The 20,011-nt window shown below is 43.5% G+C and overlaps 1 protein-coding gene across 4 annotated transcripts; it reads right to left on the reverse strand.

The window, feature by feature from the left end:
* Positions 1–63: 63 nt before the first annotated feature.
* LOC147619263 (protein OSB2, chloroplastic-like) lies at positions 64–19,588 on the reverse strand. 4 transcript variants are annotated; one of them, XR_015261834.1, is made up of 8 exons: positions 19,087–19,582; positions 5,841–5,979; positions 5,299–5,350; positions 5,126–5,217; positions 1,261–1,402; positions 1,053–1,144; positions 512–839; positions 64–232 (listed from the first exon to the last, which is right to left on the reverse strand). XR_015261834.1 is itself a non-coding variant. In XM_086772926.1 (7 exons), exons 1-7 carry the CDS (start codon positions 19,485–19,487, stop codon positions 705–707), a joined length of 1,053 nt encoding a protein of 350 aa, XP_086629052.1. In that variant the 5' UTR covers positions 19,488–19,588; the 3' UTR covers positions 267–704. The 4 variants fall into 4 exon arrangements, 1 of the variants encoding a protein (XP_086629052.1); XR_015261833.1 differs by having other exon boundaries at positions 64–238; XR_015261835.1 differs by lacking the exon at positions 64–232 and adding an exon at positions 267–383.
* Between the last annotated feature and the right edge of the window lie 423 nt (positions 19,589–20,011).

The raw sequence follows: 20,011 nt of genomic DNA on the forward strand, positions 1-20,011 counted from the left end.
TTTAGCAGGCCATGGATTAAGGCATAAGTTGTTGGACAATCAGCACTATTGCACAAAAGCCACTTAGACAGCAAGTACTCACTATTTTGTTCCTCTTAATGTGCATCCAGTCAGTTGTCATGTCCTAGTCCGTGCCAATGTTGCAAGATCGGCACTATCACGTTCCATATCGACTGATTCTCTCCTTTGTTTCTCTTATATTGCATTCAATCATCATGTCCTAGTTCATTAACTGTAGCTTTCTTAAAAAGTGCAGAACATCGCATAGCCTTAAACCTTTGACTACCCAAATTTCATTACATAAAAGTATACACACAAGGAGGTAAACCACACATCTACATCAGAATTTTCATGTCCTCTTGTCCCTACTCTACATAAAAGTGCTGTTTACAAAGCAACAAAATAATTTGTATTAGACGCCTACTATTCATCAGAAAATATGATGTGTTCATGATGTAATGCTGCATGTGTAGCAGTGAACAGGTATATAATTATGTGCCATCATGCTTACCCAATACTGCAATCCCTTTGTTCCTGCTCAGTCTGTTCACAAACTTTAGCTACCTTGACCACATCAAAAATCAAAAATAAAAAATTCTAAAAGTGACTCAGAGTCAGCTAGAGTGTTGCCGCAAGTGACCATTAGCCACATGACCACTTTCTGCCATCGGTAATAGAAAGCTTTAAACAAACAGAGTCAGGATTCAAAAGGATTCACTTCCTTGCTTCGAATCCAATGCCGCAAGCTGTGGTTTAACCCAAGCTGGACTCTTGAAACCATCAATCCACAAAGCCTCCCCTGATGTTTTGTGTCTGAAATCCGGATATTTGGGACCTTTCTGCAGTCAGAAAAAAATAAGTCCAAGTAAGGCTCCCTACACATGATCATATGGATGGGCAGGGACTTGAACAAGAAGAATCCCGTGTCCATAAGCAAAAGGCAGTATCAATGGGCTCCCCACTTTGGGCTGCAATTATGTGTGTAAAGCCCCAAAGTGCGCTGTGCATAAAATCTGAGACTTGGCGCTATTGAAGGGCAAACCAAAACAGACCTTCGAGGTTCTGTTGTCCCACCACTTCGATGGGTCTGCAAAGAAAGCTTTCCACCTCTCTTCTAAATCCAAAGTTGGTATAGATCTCTTGCCTATGACCATCAGATATGATGAGACAATGATAATTGTATTCACAATTGATACTTAATGCACATAAACTAAGTCAGCATGTCAACTCAAAATAAGCAAGAGCCAAAAACTTGTTTACCTGGATTCAAGTCACTTAATAGAGGAGGACACCCTACTCCTTCCTCTAGCTGTTCCTGCACCCAAGGTGGTGTGAACCTGTTGTTGATCCATAGTGCATTGCCAGAGAACTTGTGCCTGTAATCTGGGCCATTGGGATTTTTCTACAAACAAGAGCAAAATCATAGTTTTTAACCCCCCCCCCCTCTCTCTCTCTCTCTCTCTCTCTCTCTCTCTCTCTCTGTTTGCCTACCAAGATGCAGTATTACAGAGATCAGTTCCTGAGATTCAAAGCAGATGGTTTCATACAGAGACCAGGTTATCTTGATGTCTTCATGTCCCATGCTATGAGAATATCCATTGGCCAACTTAGGGTAACATCCCATAGGTTGAGGATAGAGACTGCGGATACCAGAGAGGACAGTTGCTACATCTAGATGTGCATGATGCACGCACTACTTTTTGCTCAATATGTTGTCTCAATCAACTTTATTTTTTGCAAGGTGAGATGCCCAGGAGGACTCTCTGAGGTCTCTAGCACCATCAAAGTGAAACAAGGATGCCCGCTATCTTTGACCCTCTTTGGACGAGACCTCAAACTTCATCGACAGAGTGGGAGGCGGAGGAGCTTCTCTAGCAGGTATTCTTGTTTCCACCCTTTTATATGCTGATGATATTCTAATCATTGCAGATTCTGAGGGGCTACAGAAGCACATGGATGCTTTTTAAGATTTTGCACACAAAGAGGGCTCTTATTCAACTTTGGGAAAACCAAGTTTATGGTATTCCACACCTACCCAGTTGCAGGGCATACAGAGATTACTTACATGGGTAGCAGAGTTGAGGTGGTGCACTCATATGTCTATCTCGGAGCTACCTTCACTGGTCCACGCTACTCTATGAGACAAGTAGCAGAGGATAGACTCACTAGAGGATATACTGCTCTAGCCCTTTTGGAAAGGCAATATTTCTAGGCGCATTTTCAAAAACCGAGAACTAAGGGTTGCTTTTTTGGCACCCTTGTCACCCCGGCACTTATGTATGCAACTCCCTTCTGGACACCAAATTTACGTCGACACATCGGCAACGCATAGAGCATCCTCAGATCATGATGTTATCACGGATGATACATAGCAAACCATCTATTCCCCACCAGATCATCCACGCAAAGTTTGTTGCGCCTCCTATGTTGATGGAGGCCTTGTTCCAGATAGTCACTTATATATAGGGAGACAGATCGCACTTCGACTCCTCCAACTTGCACTATAGTCATCACAACAGATAGCAGCCATAGGAGAGCATTCACCTGGAATGGAACAGTACTCACTTGGTTCGAGGCACATGGACTACAGATGAACCAGCTCCCTCCATTTTAGTATGATCCAAATTTCCCACAAAGGCTCTTTGATCTCTCAACTTCCATGCTTTATGAGCTGTATCTTCATTCTTGACTCTTCCCCTTCAATGAAAGGCCAAAGGTCCTCCCTCATAAGACTAAACTTCAGCTTAGTCTGCCACGTGTGAAAATTTTTCCCATTGAATTTTTCAATGAACATGTGGATAGCCATGATATGCTATGAATCTCAGAAGGTCTTATCAGAGGAGAGTTTCCAATGCCAATGTCTAATCCCTTTACAAATAATGTAAAAAATTAGGATTTCCTGGATCCCATGGCAGACTAGAGAGATCAGAGCACCCCTTGGAGGATTTCAGATGCTGCACATTGCAGAGGGTGAGGGTGATTGGTTTTCGGGCACGAGCATGGCACATAGATCCAACACCGGCCAAGGTGGCCAAGGAGAGACTTTGGTGGCTATGGATTTGGGAGTGCCAACCTCTCACGCGGTTGTAGTGGGACCTTGGAGAGTGGACTTGGCATGATCACACAGATCGGGTGGAGACTGGATGCCTCTTTTTTTGCATATACAGCGTGGCTTGGCCGCAGGATCTAGATGCCTGAGATAGATGGCACACCGATAGCAGCAGCACACTAGTAGTCTCAGGGCCTATCAGAGCGCTTCCAGATTTATGGAAGTGGCTTTGGGACAACTTTTGGCCGAGGAAGATCACTCTCTTTCTTTGGCTGACAGCACACAGGAGTCTGGCGGCGGTTGGTACTTGGGCTAGTAGTCGAAGGTCGGTCAGCAGCTTGCCCGAGGTGCGGCCATCACCAGGAGTCTCAAAAAATTCAAGGCAAATTCTAGAATCAACCTATAGCTCTAACACCAAATGTAAAAAACAATTCAATGGAGGCTATGGTGGACCATAGAGAAACATGGCTATGGCTATGGCATAGAGAGAGAGAGAGAGAGAGATGAAACACGACTCAATATGAGAGTGGTAAAATATTCAAATGCTTTCTTGATTATCATTAATAAGAGTGCCTTTAAATAGATACATGTTGCTAATGCAACTGAACATTTGTGATTAGGTGAGTGATGCAACTGAACATTTGTGATTAGGTGAGTGATTAAGTGTGAGTGGGTGGCTCCTTGATTCTCTCCACCTTTTTCCCTAAATCGGCTCCTTGCCCTTTGACTTTTGACTTTGGTTACTTTCTAGATTTTATCCAGAGTATGTGCACATGCCTTCTGCTTTTGTACTTGGATAAGACTTGTTCTCCAACAAATCTCCCCCCTTTCCTCCCTCCCAAGCTCCTCCCCCCCCCCGGCGGCAGGGGGTTGAAAATTGGAGAGCAATTATTGAAGCAACTAACTAAGCCTACTCCTAATCACACTTAGTACTTAATGGTCTACATCTTAAAATGTGAGAGAGACACAATAAAAGATAAAAGTGTACACAATAAAAGATTAAAGTGTACTTTCTATTGATGAATAAAGGGTGTATACATGAATATATAGACCTAAAAATGTCTCTTTCTCCACAAGTTTTCCCCCTTGACATGCACGACTCCTTGCATGCTACTAACTTTGGACATTGAATCTATTTTCACTTTGCTTTCACTTTATCCTAATACCCATTCACGTATTAAGATCTGCAAACCTTTACAAGAAAATATGTTCATGGTGAGGGGATTGATCACAATATAGAGCAAGACCCCCCCCACCCCCTCCCATGCGCGCGCCTCAGTGGGTTATGATCTTCTCCCGACACTATTCTTCTTGCAATCTTCACCATCAGAGAGGATACCCTGCCTCTTGCCTTTGAGGTAGGCAGCCAAAGCCGCCTCCTGCATACTCTTGGGATTGCCAGGTGCAGTAGCTTTGGTGGAGGATCCTGACTCTTCACAGAAGATTTGGCAACTTTGCATGGGTCGCGGAAGCAGGCCCGGCCCTCCTCTATGAGGAGAATGGGGGCAGCTTCACACTCCAGCTTACTCACTTCAGGATCACATCATCTATGGCCCCCGTGTCCCCTTGGACCCCTGACACCCACCACACAAACCAAAGGTGGAAGATCATTAGCAGCATCGCCGCTACACACATTTGGCATGTGCGCTGCAGTGAGGCCATTGAGGGTACTCTCACCCCTCCATCACAGACCATCAGCTGCATTCAGACGGACCTTATCCACACCCTGCAGGGACAGTGGGATCGATTGACAGGAGACTGAGACCACATGCAGCAACACCATGTGGCCTTCCTGCGGACTTGGAGTAGTGGCCCTTTCCTCACCAGACATCACTTGGCATTACACGTCCTTTGTGGGTTCCTCTCTCCTAAAATGCAGACTCCCTCCAAGAGCGGCCAGCCATGAAGGGAGCATCCCCTTCTTTTTTCTTAGAGCACTCTACCCTCTGTAGAGGGTTGTGTTCCTCCACGAGCAGATGTTTCCGTTTTTTAATACTAGAATGATCCTTTTTTTGGGAAAAAAAATGACCATCACCAATACGAAAAAGAAGAGTGATAAGAGTAGACAGAACAAACTTTGTTTGATCTGTTGTCCCACCAATGAGAGGGGTTGTCAAAAACGTCTTTCCACTGATCTTCAATGCTCAAGTCTTGAGCAAAAACCACACCTGCATAAACATCAGTAATTTAGCTTTGTGTCCTTTACATGTGGAATGAAGAAGGCTACAATGCAAAGACAGACGTCTCACGTTCTGCATTTTGAAAGTTCGACCGGACAAACTTCAGGTCTTCAACTACCACCTGCAAACCAAACAAGGATAGGTTGAACATCCTTATGGAAAAATGGCACGCATTTCAAACCCTAGAGAGATGGGGGGATAGGAACAGAATTCTTGAGGAGGTTGAAAAGGAAAAGTTGCGTCAGAAAGGGAGATGCAAAATAAAGGGGTCCGGAGAAGAAGGAGAGGAAAAACACACGGAGAAGTAGGAATATAGGGAAATGGGAGAGAATAGAAGAGGGAGTAGGGGGCAAAGCTGATTGATGAGAGGATGGCTTAGAAGGAAAGCGAATATCAGCTTGAAATTGGGGGTTTTGCCAAAAGGAACAACTGTCAGCGAAGCGGATGAAATGGTAGAGGAAAGTTCGGAACTTGAAACTGCCAATGGTTGAAACACATTTTGGACTTATGGGCCCCCAAAAAGAAAGTTGCGACCCAGAAACCCGCATTTCAGCCATTTCCTGTAACTATGTGGAATGCCATACGAGATTTTGAAAATTAAAAGTGCTAACCTTGCCCAGTGTCTTCTGTAAACCATCTTTGCCTAGAAACGTTTCAACCCACACAGAGCCAGAAACAAAAACATAACTGTCTTTTCTCAGGTGAGCTGCAGCAACTTCAGCCAAATCTCCCCAGAACTCTATGAGAAACCTGCATCCATACCAGAATCAACATATATAAACACAATTTAGCAACAATAAACTATCGAACCGTTCTCAATCAAGATTTACGCATGGTATTATTTGAACAGAAACAACAACACTTAACACTGATGAAGATTCATTCAAATGAGTGACCCCACAGGGTCCCGATCATCAAAACCGGGTCCTCTTTGTGAGGTATAATTGCTTTACTCATGTAAGAACAAAAGTAAAAAGGAATGGCTAAAAAATTAAATGCTAGTTGCCTCCATAAATGCAGTGGATTCTCCTCCAAACTACAAGTTCCTCTACTAATCTGAAAGCCCTGAACTCTAGGGCTGATTCTAAACATCAATGGTCGGCCTGCTGTAGGACAAGAAAACAGGAAAAACAGGCTGAGGGCAGTGATGAAGAACGAATGCCTGAATGGTCGGCCTGCTGTAGAACAAGTGTTATGTCCCAAACTGCTCTAGAGCTAGTATTAACCAGGGTTAGGATAATCCTAGGTTATGGGATAGCTAACCCAAGATTAGGGTTAGGGCTTGGGTTGGTGTGGGAGCCGCCAAGATCCATCCATGTGGCTAAGGGCTACCAGGATGAGGTCTAGATTGACTTAAGAGGCAGTTAGAAGTAAGACAAGGGCTATATATGACAAAAAGCTTATAATAGAGCTATAGGCCAATAATAGCCGTTTTCGACAACAGTAGCCTACCCTTATCTCATGCGACAACCAGAGTTGCTTGGCTATTGCTAAGAATCCGGTATTTGATGCGCGGACCAAGCATATAAAGATCCAGTACTAGGGAGATATTATCCTTGAATATTGTCCTAACCAAGACAACGCTGCAGAATTCTTCCAATACCAAGTATATTATTGGAGTATTTTATTTTGTACATTGTTCCATGAGCTCTTTGTTGGATTATATCATCTCCAGAGGTTCTACATCACCTTTTTTCATGCTTGTATTGGCCATTTATGAGGCCCTGCATTGGCATATCTTAGCAGAGATTATTCATCATTTTCTACCATTTTTTGGTATTTTTAGGCATTTTATGTAGCATTTTATGCTACTGCCATGTTGTCGGCCTGCTACAGCTAGCCGACCAGCATCCTAAGGGGATGTATAAGGGCTGGCTCCCTTTCCCCCAATTCATCTCATTTTTCAGCATTCAGTTGAGGTCATTAGCAGCTGCTACTGCTTCTCACCATTGTACAGCACCTACGAGCTTCCCTCGTGCTCAGATTTCAGCAATAAACATCAGTTTCCAGCATTTACAGGTCTTGTACCTAGGCCTACATCTGTGTTTTATATTTGCTTCACTTTCTTTCATGGTATCAAAAAAAAATGCTGACCTGTGAGAGCATAAGAAAGCTGTGTTTTCTGTTCTGGAGCAGAGGCTTTGACAGTTTGCTGTGTTTTCTACAGATTTCATCGTAGAAGGTGCTGCGTTTTCTTTCGGGAGCAGAGGCTTCCTCAAGAGTGCTGCGTTTTCTTCATCTGACACTTGGGACTGTTGTATTTCTAAATTTTCAACAAAGATTGCTGATTTTTCTGATTGCTAAACCCCTCTTCTAGGTGCTGAGGACAAGGAACTACATCTTGGAGAGATCTTCTTCCTCTCCTTTCAGTTTCCCACCCTCCCTCCCTTTCTTCTTACTGTACTCAGCCTGAGAGGACTTGCTGATTTTTTTTTCAGCCCCCTTTTTCTTCAGAGAAGGTTTCTTGTCAGAGGACATGGCTCGAGATTTCTCTATTGTTGCTCCTTCTCCTGTTGATTCTCTAGCACCATCACAACCTGGATCCCCTGCTCCCATCGCTCCACAGGTGGTTCCTATTCCCAATCTTTCCTCTCTGAGTTTCTCTCATCCAGGTCTTGCTCCCACCCCTACCCACATACCATCCTACAATCCTCCCCAAGTCAATGACTCCATGAAGCTTACAACAACCAACTATCATACTTGGTCTTTCTACACTCAGTTGTTGCTGGAAGGAGCCGGTGTGTGGATGGCTATCTCCACACCTCACTTGGTGGACCCTGCTTTGAGAAGCATATTGGATGCTCAGGCTCGTCTTATCATCATCCATTGCAGGACACCATCCATACAGGCACAGGTTGTCTCCTCCCGAAGTAATGCTCATCAGATGTGGATAGAGATCCAGAGGTGGTATGGGAGAGTTTCAACAATGAAGATTGCCGAATTGGAGTCAGATATGGAGAAGCTTACCATCACTAAGTCAGATAACCTGATTGAGAAGATTGGAGAGTTTTCCCGTATCAAGCTGCAACTTGAGGAGAACGGGAGCACCATCAACAATCCCCCCATAAACTTCTTGGTAAGTTGCCTGCTTCCTTTGATTCCTTCAGGGATAATATTTATTTCCGTGATCCTCTCCCCCCTTTTGAGGAAGTCGTGAGTTATCTCCACGACAAGTGCATGCTTCGGAGAAAAGGCAAGTCGGAGTCTACTTTTGTTGCCTCTGACAAGGGCAAAGGCAAAGGCAAAAAAGGAACTCCAACAACAGCAGCAACAACAACAACAAAAACAAAGGCAAAGGCGAGGGTAAATAGGATTCTAAGGAATCCAAGGACAAAAAAGATGAACGTGATTATTGTGGCAGGACAAGTTATACCGAGGCTCGCTGCTTTGCTCGTCGTGATGATTCTCGAACAGCAAAAGCCCTGGATGCTTCTAAAGCATCTGACAAGGACAACACCAAAGATAAAGGCAAAGTTTTGGAGGAGGGATCTGCCAAAGTTGCATACATGGCACTTACAGATTCATCCACTTCTTCAAAGAACTCATTCCTTGTGATCACAGATATGACTTCTCCTGAAGAGGTTAGTGTCACACTTGAAGCAGTGGAATGGGTTGGTGATAGTGGTGCTTCTACCCACATGACCAATCAGGCCCATATCTTGGAGGACTACCAGACTATCTCTTCTTCAGTTCGTATCAGCGAGACAACTCTTCGCTTCCTGTCACCGTTGTTGGTAATGTTTCTTTGGGTTCCTCTGCCACCTTACATGATGTTCTGCATGTACCACGAATTCCCAAAAATCTGTTTTCAGTATACAAAGCTTCTCAGAAGGGACTTGGTGTGTACTTTGATGATGAGGTCATCGAAGTAATCGACAGGAAGACTCTCTCAGTTGTTGCCAATGGAGTCCATGATGGGATTCTCTACAAGATCACCAATTTTTCTTCCCAGATCCCTCCCACTAATTCCCATATTCATCAGCTTTTCTCACCCGTGTTGGCTTTGGTTTCTGAGGCAGATACTTCTTTGTGGCATTCTCGCTTCGGTCATGTACCCATTGTTGCCTTACAAAAGTTCCATTCTAAGCAGGTTGTCAGCGGACTACCTCAGCTCAGGTCTCTCTCACACATCTGCTCATTCTGCATGATGGGCAAGCATCATCGAGATGCATTTCAAGAGGAGGCCACTCATCGAGCAACCGAAGACTAGAGCTTATACATGCAGATCTTGCAGGACCTATGGAGGTTGAGTCTCTTGGCGGGGCTCGATATTTTCTTCTTCTTGTGGATGATTTGGGTATGTTTTCTGCCTCGCAAGTCAGATGCTTTTGCTAGTTTCAGGACTTGGATCGCGATGGTGGAAAATCAGTCTGGGGGTAGAGTTTCATTCCTCCGGATGATAATGGTGGCGAGTTGTACCATTTGATTACTTCCTTGCTTCAAAGGGCATTCACCGACAGACTACAGTTCCTCACACTCCTTAGCAGAATGGAGTTGTGGAACGAAAGAACTGGACCGTCAAAGAGATGGCTCGTGATTTGTTGCATCATGCAGGTCTCCCCAGAATTTTTTTAAAAAAAGGACCTCACTCGCCCCGAAGTCAAAGAGGATGATCTTCACAGGTTACAGTCTGAGATCCAAAGGGTAGTCTGAGATCGGAACGACCTGTAGCACCCAGTCGGCCAGTACCAATAGGCTCACAGCTACAGTCGGCCACCTACCAAGACCTCCTGCCACCACAGAAGTGCCACCCAAGCCACAGGAAAAATGGGAAAAATATGGGAAAAAATACGGGGAGTGAGGAAAAATGAGAAAACACCTACAAGGGCAGGCACACCCACAACAAAGGCCCTAGTATCTACATAAAGACAGGAGATGACTTCTAACACCCCCTCTCAGCTCCTGGCTGTGAAACCAACCACACGAAGCTGGGGTGCTGTTAAAACCCTAAGATCTCTCTAGATAATTAACATGCATAAACATGCATAAATCAGGCTTAATCTCTACCACCCAACCACCCCCGAGCCCAAGGGTTGCACACATGAAATATAATGGAGTACCACATACCTTCACCTTAGTGTCCCATACCACCAAGAGGTATAACTCCAATACAGCAGCACTCAGCTCTATAGTGAAATGGCAAGAATGTAGATACAATCCTCTACACAAGAGAATCCCCCTTGAGTGTGCCCCATGCCCCTATTATATAGGAGGGCCCTCAAGTGACTCTTGACTCTCCATTTCCCATGTGTGACCCTTGGATGCCTGACCCTAACCTTAACCCTTAAGGTTAGTCCTAACCCATGCTCCACTAGAGCTTGTTCCCATGCTCCCATGCTCACAAGCCTAATGTGGGTTAGCCTCCTAGTATATGCACAAATAATGTGTACATAACATACTTCCCCTCTCTCAAAACATTGCACTCTTGCAATGAAAAGAAGGAAATTTGCGCTGAATATTCTCAACCGACTCCCAAGTCGAATCCTTTATTTCCCTATCTTTCCACAAAATTTTAACTTCAGGAATTAGTCGACTACGAAGTTTCCTTTCCCTGAATTCAAGTACCCTTTCAAGTTCATGTGGAACATAAGATAAATCTTCGACTTCAACGAGTTCTTGAGGAGTAACTATGTTATCCTCACCTCCCAGCTTCTCTTTCAATCTACTGACATGAAAAACTGGATGAACTCTAACATGTGGAGGCAGTTTTAACTCATACGCAACCGTGCCAATTCGACGAATAACTCGAAATGGACCACAATATCTAGGAGATAATTTCGAGCATTTTCCCGTTGATAAAGTTTGAGAGTCTTTAGGAACTTTTAAATAAACCAACGCTCCTGGTTCAAAAGACCGAGATGAGCGTCCTCTATCAGAATAAAACCGTGCTCTATCCTGAGCACTCCTGATAGAATCCCGAGCTTCGATCAGCATTTCCTGCATATCACGCAAGAAATCCCTCGATGCATCAAGCTCGATGTCCTTAAGACCAACATCAATAGGTGCTCTGGGTTGATATCCATACATAAGCATAAACGGACTAAAACCTGTAGCCGTATGTTTAGAACTGTTATAGGCAAATTCCATCAGTGGAAGATACTTTTCCCAATTTGATGGTTTTCCAGAGACATATGCACGAAGCATATCCTCTAGAACCTGATTCACCCGCTCTGTTTGCCCATCAGACTGCGGATGATCAGAGGAACTCATACTTAAAGTTGTTTCCAATTTCTTGAAAACTTCCTGCCAAAAATTAGCTGTGAACTTAGAGTCCCGATCGCTCACAATATCAGAAGGTAGACCATATAGTCTAAACAGTTGTTCGACAAATTGGTACGCCAATTCCGAAGCTTTAACTGTTGTTTTTGTGGGTAAAAACCTAGCCATCTTTGTCAATCTATCCACGACTACCCAAATGGCATCGTGACCCCTGCTGGTATGTGGAAGTCCCGTGATGAAATCCATGGAAATACTTTCCCACTTTCTAGACGGAATGTCCAAAGGATGTAATAACCCAGCAGATTTAAGGCGTTCAGCCTTGTTTATTTGACATTGATGACATTGGACCACATAACCCTGAATAAAATCTTTCATTTTTGGCCAATAAAATGTCCTTCTAACTAAAGCCAAGGTACGCTGTATGCCAGGATGTCCTGCCGATGGTGCATCATGGCACTCAAATAGGATCCTTAACTTAATTTCCGACACATCCGGCACGCAAACCTTATCATTTCGGAATAAAAGACCATTCCGAAGAAAAAATTGGTTGGCTTTTCCTTTCACCAGGTTTTGATCTACTTCAGAGTTGGACCCTGATTTTGCCAAATTCCAATATTTTCCAAAGAAAATATCTGTGCTGCATTTTTCCCTGAGTGAATCGTACAAGTTAGAAGTAATCTCAGTGAAGCAAAGCTCATTAACTTCACCGATTCGACTCAATGCATCAGCAATGCGATTTAAGCTACCCTTTCTGTATTTAATCATAAAATCGAAATCTTGCATCAACTCAGCCCATCTTGCTTTTCTACCCTTCAAGTCCGGTTGATCACAAATATACTGTAAAGATTGATGATCTGTTAAGACCATAAACTGAGACCCGTAAAGATACTGTCTCCGTGCCTTTAAAGCATAAATGATTGCATACAACTCTTTCTCCTGAACTGGGTACCTAGTCTGTGCATCATTGAGTTTCTTACTCTCGAAGGCCACAGGCTTCCCATCCTGGAACAAAGCTGCGCCTACCGCAAAATCACTAGCATCAGTCTCAACAATGTAAGGTCTGCTAGGATCTGGCAAAGCTAACACAGGAGCATCTCGAACTTTATTTTTCAAAATTTCAAAAGCCTCCTGTAGCTTATCATTCCAACAAATTGGAGAATTGGACTTTTTATTTTTACCTTTAAGAAGATTGGTAAAAGGTACAGTCAACTTCGAATAATCTTTAACAGATTTTCGAAGAAATACCACAAAACCTAAGAAAGATCTTAGCTGTTTGACCGTACGCGGAACTGGCCATTCCAAAACCTTTTGGATGCGATCCAAGTCTATACTTAAGCCATCTCGAGAGATTTTATGACCTAAATATAACAATTCCTTTTGAAAGAAATCACACTTAGATAATTTACAATACAGCTTTTCCTTCCTGAGCCTTCCTAGAACCTCTTTAAGATGACTCTCATGCTCATCCAAAGTTTTGCTGTATATCAAAATATCATCTAAGAAAACCACCACACATTTTCCTAACAGATCTCGGAATATATCATTCATCATCTGTTGGAAAGTTGCTGGTGCATTAGTGAGACCAAAGGGTAACACTAAAAATTCATAATGGCCATATCTTGTCCTAAAAGCAGTTTTAGGAACATCTTCCTTTACTATACGGATCTGATGATAACCTGTTCGCAAGTCAAGCTTAGTAAAATACTTAGCTCCATGCAACCTATCAATAAGATCATCTGATCTAGGCAATGGGTATCTATTTTTAATTGTAACCTTGTTAAGACGTTTATAATCAATACACATCCTCCAGGTACCTTGATCCTTTTTCTTAACCAGGAGAACTGGTGCACCCCAAGGAGACTTACTTGGTCTAATTTGACCCATCCTCAAATATTCAGCTAGTTGTTTGGCTACCTCATCCTCCTCAGATTGGCTAAGCCGATACGGAGGAATACTAACAGGTTCTGCCCCTGGTACTAGCTCTATTTTATGGTCCACCTCTCGTTTAGGAGGTAATCCATGAGGCAATTCATCAGGAAATACATCCTGAAATTCGCTTTTAATGGAACTTAACACTTTACTTTCCCAAACATCTAAAGAAACACTGTTTGCATCAAAATGAATATACGAAGACACTGGATCCATAACCAACTGGAAAAGTTCATAGTTAAAAATATCTTCCATTAATTCCAGCTCATTGATAAAAGTTTCCTTGGGTACAACAATGTTTCCTTTAAGAGTTACAAGGCTTCCATTGTGATGAAAAGACATCAAATGTTTGACCCAATCAATAGAAAAATTCTTATTTTTGCTATGAAACCATTCCATTCCCAAAATTATATCAATATGACCCAAGCTCATGACATGGAAATCAAGCCTATCTGAGTACAATTGGATGTCTAATGGTAAATTTGACACCTTCTTGTCCCAAAATTGGACTTGTCCTCCAGCCATCCTGACCTTGTACATGTGATCATTCTGCATGGTTTCCAGCTTCATCTTCTGTACCACAATATTGTTAATAAAATTGTGAGTACTACCAGGATCAAACAAGATATGAACCTGATGTCCTTTTACCGATCCATAAACACGAAATAATTAGTGAGGACCATAAACGTCTTTATTGAAAGTACAATCTGAACATTGGGTTCCTTCAAGATGTGAAACATTAACTTCAGAGAATTTACAAAGAATTTTTTGAAATTTTTAATCAACCTCGAACGCATTAGAATACGAACGGTCAAAAAATTTCGGAATTCCAATGGTTTTTCCGGAATACGGAAAGCCAAACGTTTTGGGAAAATGAAAAGACAAAAAAAAATCGGAATGTGAAAGGTCAAAAGTTTCCGGAATACGGAAGGTCAAAAGTTTTTCCGGAATTCGGAAAGCCAAAAGGTTTCCCGAGAATGCGGAAAGCCAAAAGGTTCAATGAAGAGGGAAAAATTCCAGGATAAAGAATACAATTTTCAGAGAAATAATGTATTTTTTCAGGATTTTTTTTCCTTTTTCTAAGCTTTTCCAAATGAAGGCATCTTGAAAAAAAAAATACCTTTTTCTTTAAAAAAAAAATTCCAAAAAAAGCTTATAAAAAAATTTAAAAGGGGGGGGGGCGATTTTTGCCCGCCGGCTGCTGCGCAGCCCCCCGCCCTGCGCTCATGCGTGGAAATGGCAGAGAGGAGGAGGGGATGCAATCCTCTCCTCTCTCTTCTCTTCTCTTCTCTCTATCCTTTCATACCCCAAAATCTCTTCTCTACTCTTCTCTGTTTAGAGATTAGAGAGAAGCTTAATTACTTATTAATCATAATTAGTGTTTAATTATGATTAATATTTAATTAAATTATCTTATTTAAAATAAATTTCACATATGAGAGAGAAATGGAGGTAAAAAATCCAGCTTTTGAGGAAGAGAAGATCTTTACGCACACGGTAGAGAACTCACGCATCAATTGACTGCCCCACATTGCTTTTCAGCAAGAAAAATTGGCAGAAAATTGAAAACATGCCCGCGGAAAACCCGCAAAATGTATTAAAAATTACATTTTTACCAAAAAAAAATGCTCAAAAAATCTCTAAAAAATTAGGAAAAATTTCCTAAAAATTTTAGAAATTTAGGGAATCCATTCTACCAACAATATTCACAATAAAATATGTGAAATTTGGTAAGAATTTCCATGAATGCTTATTTTAACCATAAAAAATAGGGAAGAAATAGCATTAAACTCACGGGATTCCCCCACAACGTCGATTCGTCCATTGAGTAGAAGTAACATGCGTTCCAATCGCCATATCGACGATCCACGAGCAAAATCACCAAAACAAACCAATAAAATAACATTTTATTTAGTAAATGTAAAAATTTACTTTAAAAAAAATGCCAAAAATTGGAGTAAGAAAGTAGAAACAACAACAATTAACTAGAGATTGCTCTGATACCACTGTTAAAACCCTAAGATCTCTCTAGATAATTAACATGCATAAACATGCATAAATCAGGCATAATCTCTACCACCCAACCACCCCCGAGCCCAAGGGTTGCACACATGAAATATAATGGAGTACCACATACCTTCACCTTAGTGTCCCATACCACCAAGAGGTATAACTCCAATACAGCAGCACTCAGCTCTATAGTGAAATGGCAAGAATGTAGATACAATCCTCTACACAAGAGAATCCCCCTTGAGTGTGCCCCATGCCCCTATTATATAGGAGGGCCCTCAAGTGACTCTTGACTCTCCATTTCCCATGTGTGACCCTTGGATGCCTGACCCTAACCTTAACCCTTAAGGTTAGTCCTAACCCATGCTCCACTAGAGCTTGTTCCCATGCTCCCATGCTCACAAGCCTAATGTGGGTTAGCCTCCTAGTATATGCACAAATAATGTGTACATAACAGGTGCCGCCTGAGCAAAGCCTGAGATAGCGACTTCGTGAAGAGGTCCACCGTACTGTCCTCCATTGAATAGAACTCTAGCAAGATGTCATCAGCAACAATCTGTTCACGAACAAAGTGCCTCGGGATGACCGTGGGTTCCTCCAGTGGAAGCCCAATCCTGCCATGCAACCTCTGCAATCTTACCACCTCACAAGCAGCATCACAAGCAGCCCGATAGTCTGCCTCTGTCAACGACAAGGCAAAAGATGACTGCCTCTTACTGCTCCATGAAACTACTCCTGGGGCTGAAGTAGATCTCCTCGTGTCTGGATCTCCTCCACAATCTGAGTCACTCCAACCGTGGAGTTGGACTCCATCCATCAATCCCCCTCCTATGTAAAAGAGTCCATGATCCTTCGCATGCCGCAAAAACCACAAGACACGCAATCCTGCCTCCCAAGGAGTCATCTGCAACCATGAGCTCAACTGCCTCATCAAGAAGCTCCCGTCCAATCCGATATCCATCAACCAAATCAATGGACCATTCTGCTTCCGAGTCAAAGAGACATCACACTGCTCACAAGGATCAACACCTGTTAAGGTGGAAAGCCAGGTCCTGGAAACCTGCTGAAGACCACGCAAGGCCTTCTGAAACCTGTCAACCACCCCCTCTGAATCCGGAACCACTAAGCTTGGAGAGTGCGCAACATCCACCTCCTTCTGCAAGTAATCAACTGCCACCTGCCTGGCTTTCCAAGAGGTCCCCGTGGAAAGAACATCCTCATCTATAGAAGTTTCTTTGTCCCGAATGCTACGAGACATTAGAGCATAAGTTACCTGTTCAGTTTCCTCTGACTGATAAACCCAAGAACCACCAACATCAGTACTGGAAAGTTGCTGCCAACTGTTGCCATCAACTGGCAAGCTATCCTCCATCTGGTCCCGGAGAGCCTGCACCTGCAGCATATCCACACTTAAGTGGCCATTACCAAACTGCCACTCATCACAAAACTGAGGACCTGGGAGAGAGAGTGCTGAAAGTTTGTAAACTCCATTCTCCACTCCGCCTTCCCAAACTACCTGGCCTGTTGCCTTGTCCCGGAAAGCAACAAAATGCTCATCAAACTCCACCCGTACGCCAGTCTTGCAAACCTAATGCACTGACAACAGATGAAAACCAAGTGATGGAACATACAACACCTGGGAGGAATGCTTCCCCCCTCTGTCATCGGGAATTCTGCCTTTAGTTTCTCGCAATCAACGTCGGACTTCTTCTCAGAAGACTTCTTCGATGAATCTCCACCCTGAGGAGGGTTCGAGAATCTTTCCTCCTGGTCCAAGACCATGGGCACAAGCTCCTCCCAAGTAATGGTGTTGAGCCTGCCACTGGTAATCAAAGACGAGTAGAATGCTGAGTACTGAGAGGGCAAATGCGACAGCAACGTTATGGCCATGTCCTCCGATGATATCTCCTTCCCAGCCTGGAGAACTTCCTACTTAAGAGCCCGCAGCTTGTTAATATGCTCCCGCATCATCAACGACTTTGCAAGGCTCATAACCCGCATCTGTACTTCCAAGGAAATCCTCTTCATGAGCGATACCCTGTTGTAAAGAGAAGCCAAATGCTGCCATATACCTCTAGCCAACGTCATATGCTTGATACGATTGATTACCTGCGGTGTGCAGTTGAGGAAGATAAATGAACGGACCTTGGTGTTGACACAATCCCACAACTGTGCCTGTGCCTCCCGGTCCTTTTTACGAATCAACGATAACTCCCCTTCCTCTACTTCCGGCCGTGGAACCCCAACAACGATGAAATTAGCAAGGTCGTAAGACTCCCATCATAACCTTCCATACGCCGTAGTTGTTCCTGTCCAACTGACGGTCCACCGGGAACGTGGGGAGTGTAGGGATCTTCACATGCCTATCGGCCATCTCTAACAAATCTGCCATTGCGAGGATGTACTCTAAAAAAGGGTGGGTGGGTGGGAACAAAGAAGAACTTACACCTGCAAGTGGCTGTCCAGCAAATCAACCCGCCGTTCTCTTGCTTCTCCTCTTCCTGAACAGCCCCGTACAGTCCACTAATCCGCAATACAACAATTCCCTTCTTGCTCACACAAATCCCAAGAACTATCACGAGCCTAGGGCTCTGATACCATGTCAGAATACACAGCGGAGATGATGACCAAATTTGGGAACACGAGCAAACGCAATGCAGAAAAACAGCACAGGAAAGGGAGAGAGATAGAGGCGTGTAACTCTGCTCTATATACACAAAGAAGATCCCGAAATAATGATACAAGATTGGCAAGGGGCTGTGGGGCCATTTTATATGGCCCCCATACAGCAGTCGGCAAATGACAGCCGACAGGGGCATGTCCACCACGACTAGCATAAACACCAGTCGGCCAATGGTGTACAGTCAGCTAGCATGGAGAAAGGTGTCCACGACGTGTAGCACCCAGTCGGCCAATACCAATAGGCTCACAGCTACAGTCGGCCACCTACCAAGACCTCCTGCCACCACAGAACTGCCACCCAAGCCACATGAAAAATGAGAAAAATATGGGAAAAAATACAGGGAGTGAGGAAAGTGAGAAAACACCTACAAGGGCGGGCACACCCCCAACAAAGGCCCTGGTGTCTACATAAAGACAGGAGATGACTTCTAATAGGTGTCTCTTTATTGAGCAAGAGCTACACCATCCAAAGAGGAAGTGAGGAGGTAAATGCTATATTGAACGGCCTAGGGATAACTCCCCATATCTTCTACCAAGCTCCTATCCTGCCTGGCCCTACAAACAATTCACTTTCAACATGATTATTAATCATCTTGTTTATAGCACGCGACTATGAGGTCAATGTGGGATTGTACATCCTTGAATCAGGATATAATACATGACGGGGGTTTGCAGTGGAAAAAGGGTAGTCAATGGGGCGACGAACCAGCTGTTGGGGATGCTTCATCTAAAGCAAAAGCTTCTGTGCTTAGGGCTCTGACACATGTAAAAATCAATGTTTTCCTCAGCTATACTACCACTTTAAAGTTCCCAGGTGCTCTTCTTGTGTTCTACAAACAAACAGTAAGTTCCCTGGTGTAACACCTGTGAACAACTCTGCTTATAAGAGGTCAAACTTGTGCTGTACACAATGGCAGCATGGATAAACTCATGTTGTACACAATGGCAGCATGGCAAGCACTTGCTTCGACTTCTCACTATGAACAACAAGAAAAAGGCACAAGAGATAAAAAGTACCAACTATCATCTCTGATCTTCCGCTTCAATTTTATGGAGGAGCTAGCTACAATTTTGCCGGAGTCAAGGTACTTGATGTTCACATCACGGCCGATCGTGCCGATGAAGCTGACGCTGTTCACGGCCATGTCGTCCTGCCATTCCATCACTTCCGGCCTTTTGAATTCATGACCTGAAGAAATACCAGAAGCTGCAGAAGCGGAAGCCGCAGAAGAAGAAGACGGAGATGCGAAGTTGAGAACGGCCAACGGATTGCACTGTTGCACTTTCAAAAGGGACAAACAAGGGTTTAAGGCATGCTTGAATGATGATGATGATGATGATGATGGCGGCCTGAGCTTGAAGTCCATCCTGCTGCCTACCAGCGTGCTCAGACGAGCCCCCACACCATGCGACGCCATCGACGAGATTGTTGTTGGCCAAATTTTGCATGTACACTTTATTTTGTTTTATTTTTGTTTGTTTTTTGAGCCGGGGTCAGAAGTGAGCAAGCTCGTTCCAAGACTCGAACAGAGAAACGCTTTTGTCATTAGCTTCGTCGTCTCTATCACATAGATGGTTTCACTACTTTCCTAGTACTAAAGTTTTTTCTCAAGCCATGTGGTTCACCATATTTTTTACGATGTATTTTGCCCTTCCTATGCTAACCAAGTAAAGCAATTAAATTTCAAAGTTATAAGTTGTTGAAAGAATATTGCATTGGAAATCAAAGCTCCACTAATTGTCCCAGGTACCGGCTAGCTCTAGTTTGTAAGGCCTCCTCTATAAGGAGAAGCCCTGGTTGAGTAGCCTCAACGATTGGAGACATCTGACTTGAGCTATGACGCTTATTAGAGGCCATATCAATATATAGACCAGTAGCACAATCCCCCCATTCATCAGCCACACATCTATTAGAGGCTATATCAATATATGGACGAGTAGC

Source organism: Cibotium barometz, chromosome 33, assembly GCF_041138505.1.
Source record: "Cibotium barometz isolate CiBa-2024 chromosome 33, ASM4113850v1, whole genome shotgun sequence".
Lineage (NCBI taxonomy): Eukaryota > Viridiplantae > Streptophyta > Polypodiopsida > Cyatheales > Cibotiaceae > Cibotium > Cibotium barometz.

Coding starts and splice junctions, on each gene's coding strand:
- LOC147619263 (XM_086772926.1), bottom strand. CDS start 19,487: ATGGCGTCGCATGGTGTGGGGGCTCGTCTGAGCACGCTGGTAGGCAGC. Junction 5,980..19,086: donor AAGATCAGAGATGATAGTTG/GTACTTTTTATC, acceptor GTATGGATGCAG/GTTTCTCATAGAGTTCTGGG. Junction 5,218..5,298: donor GAACTTTCAAAATGCAGAAC/GTGAGACGTCTG, acceptor ATGTTTATGCAG/GTGTGGTTTTTGCTCAAGAC.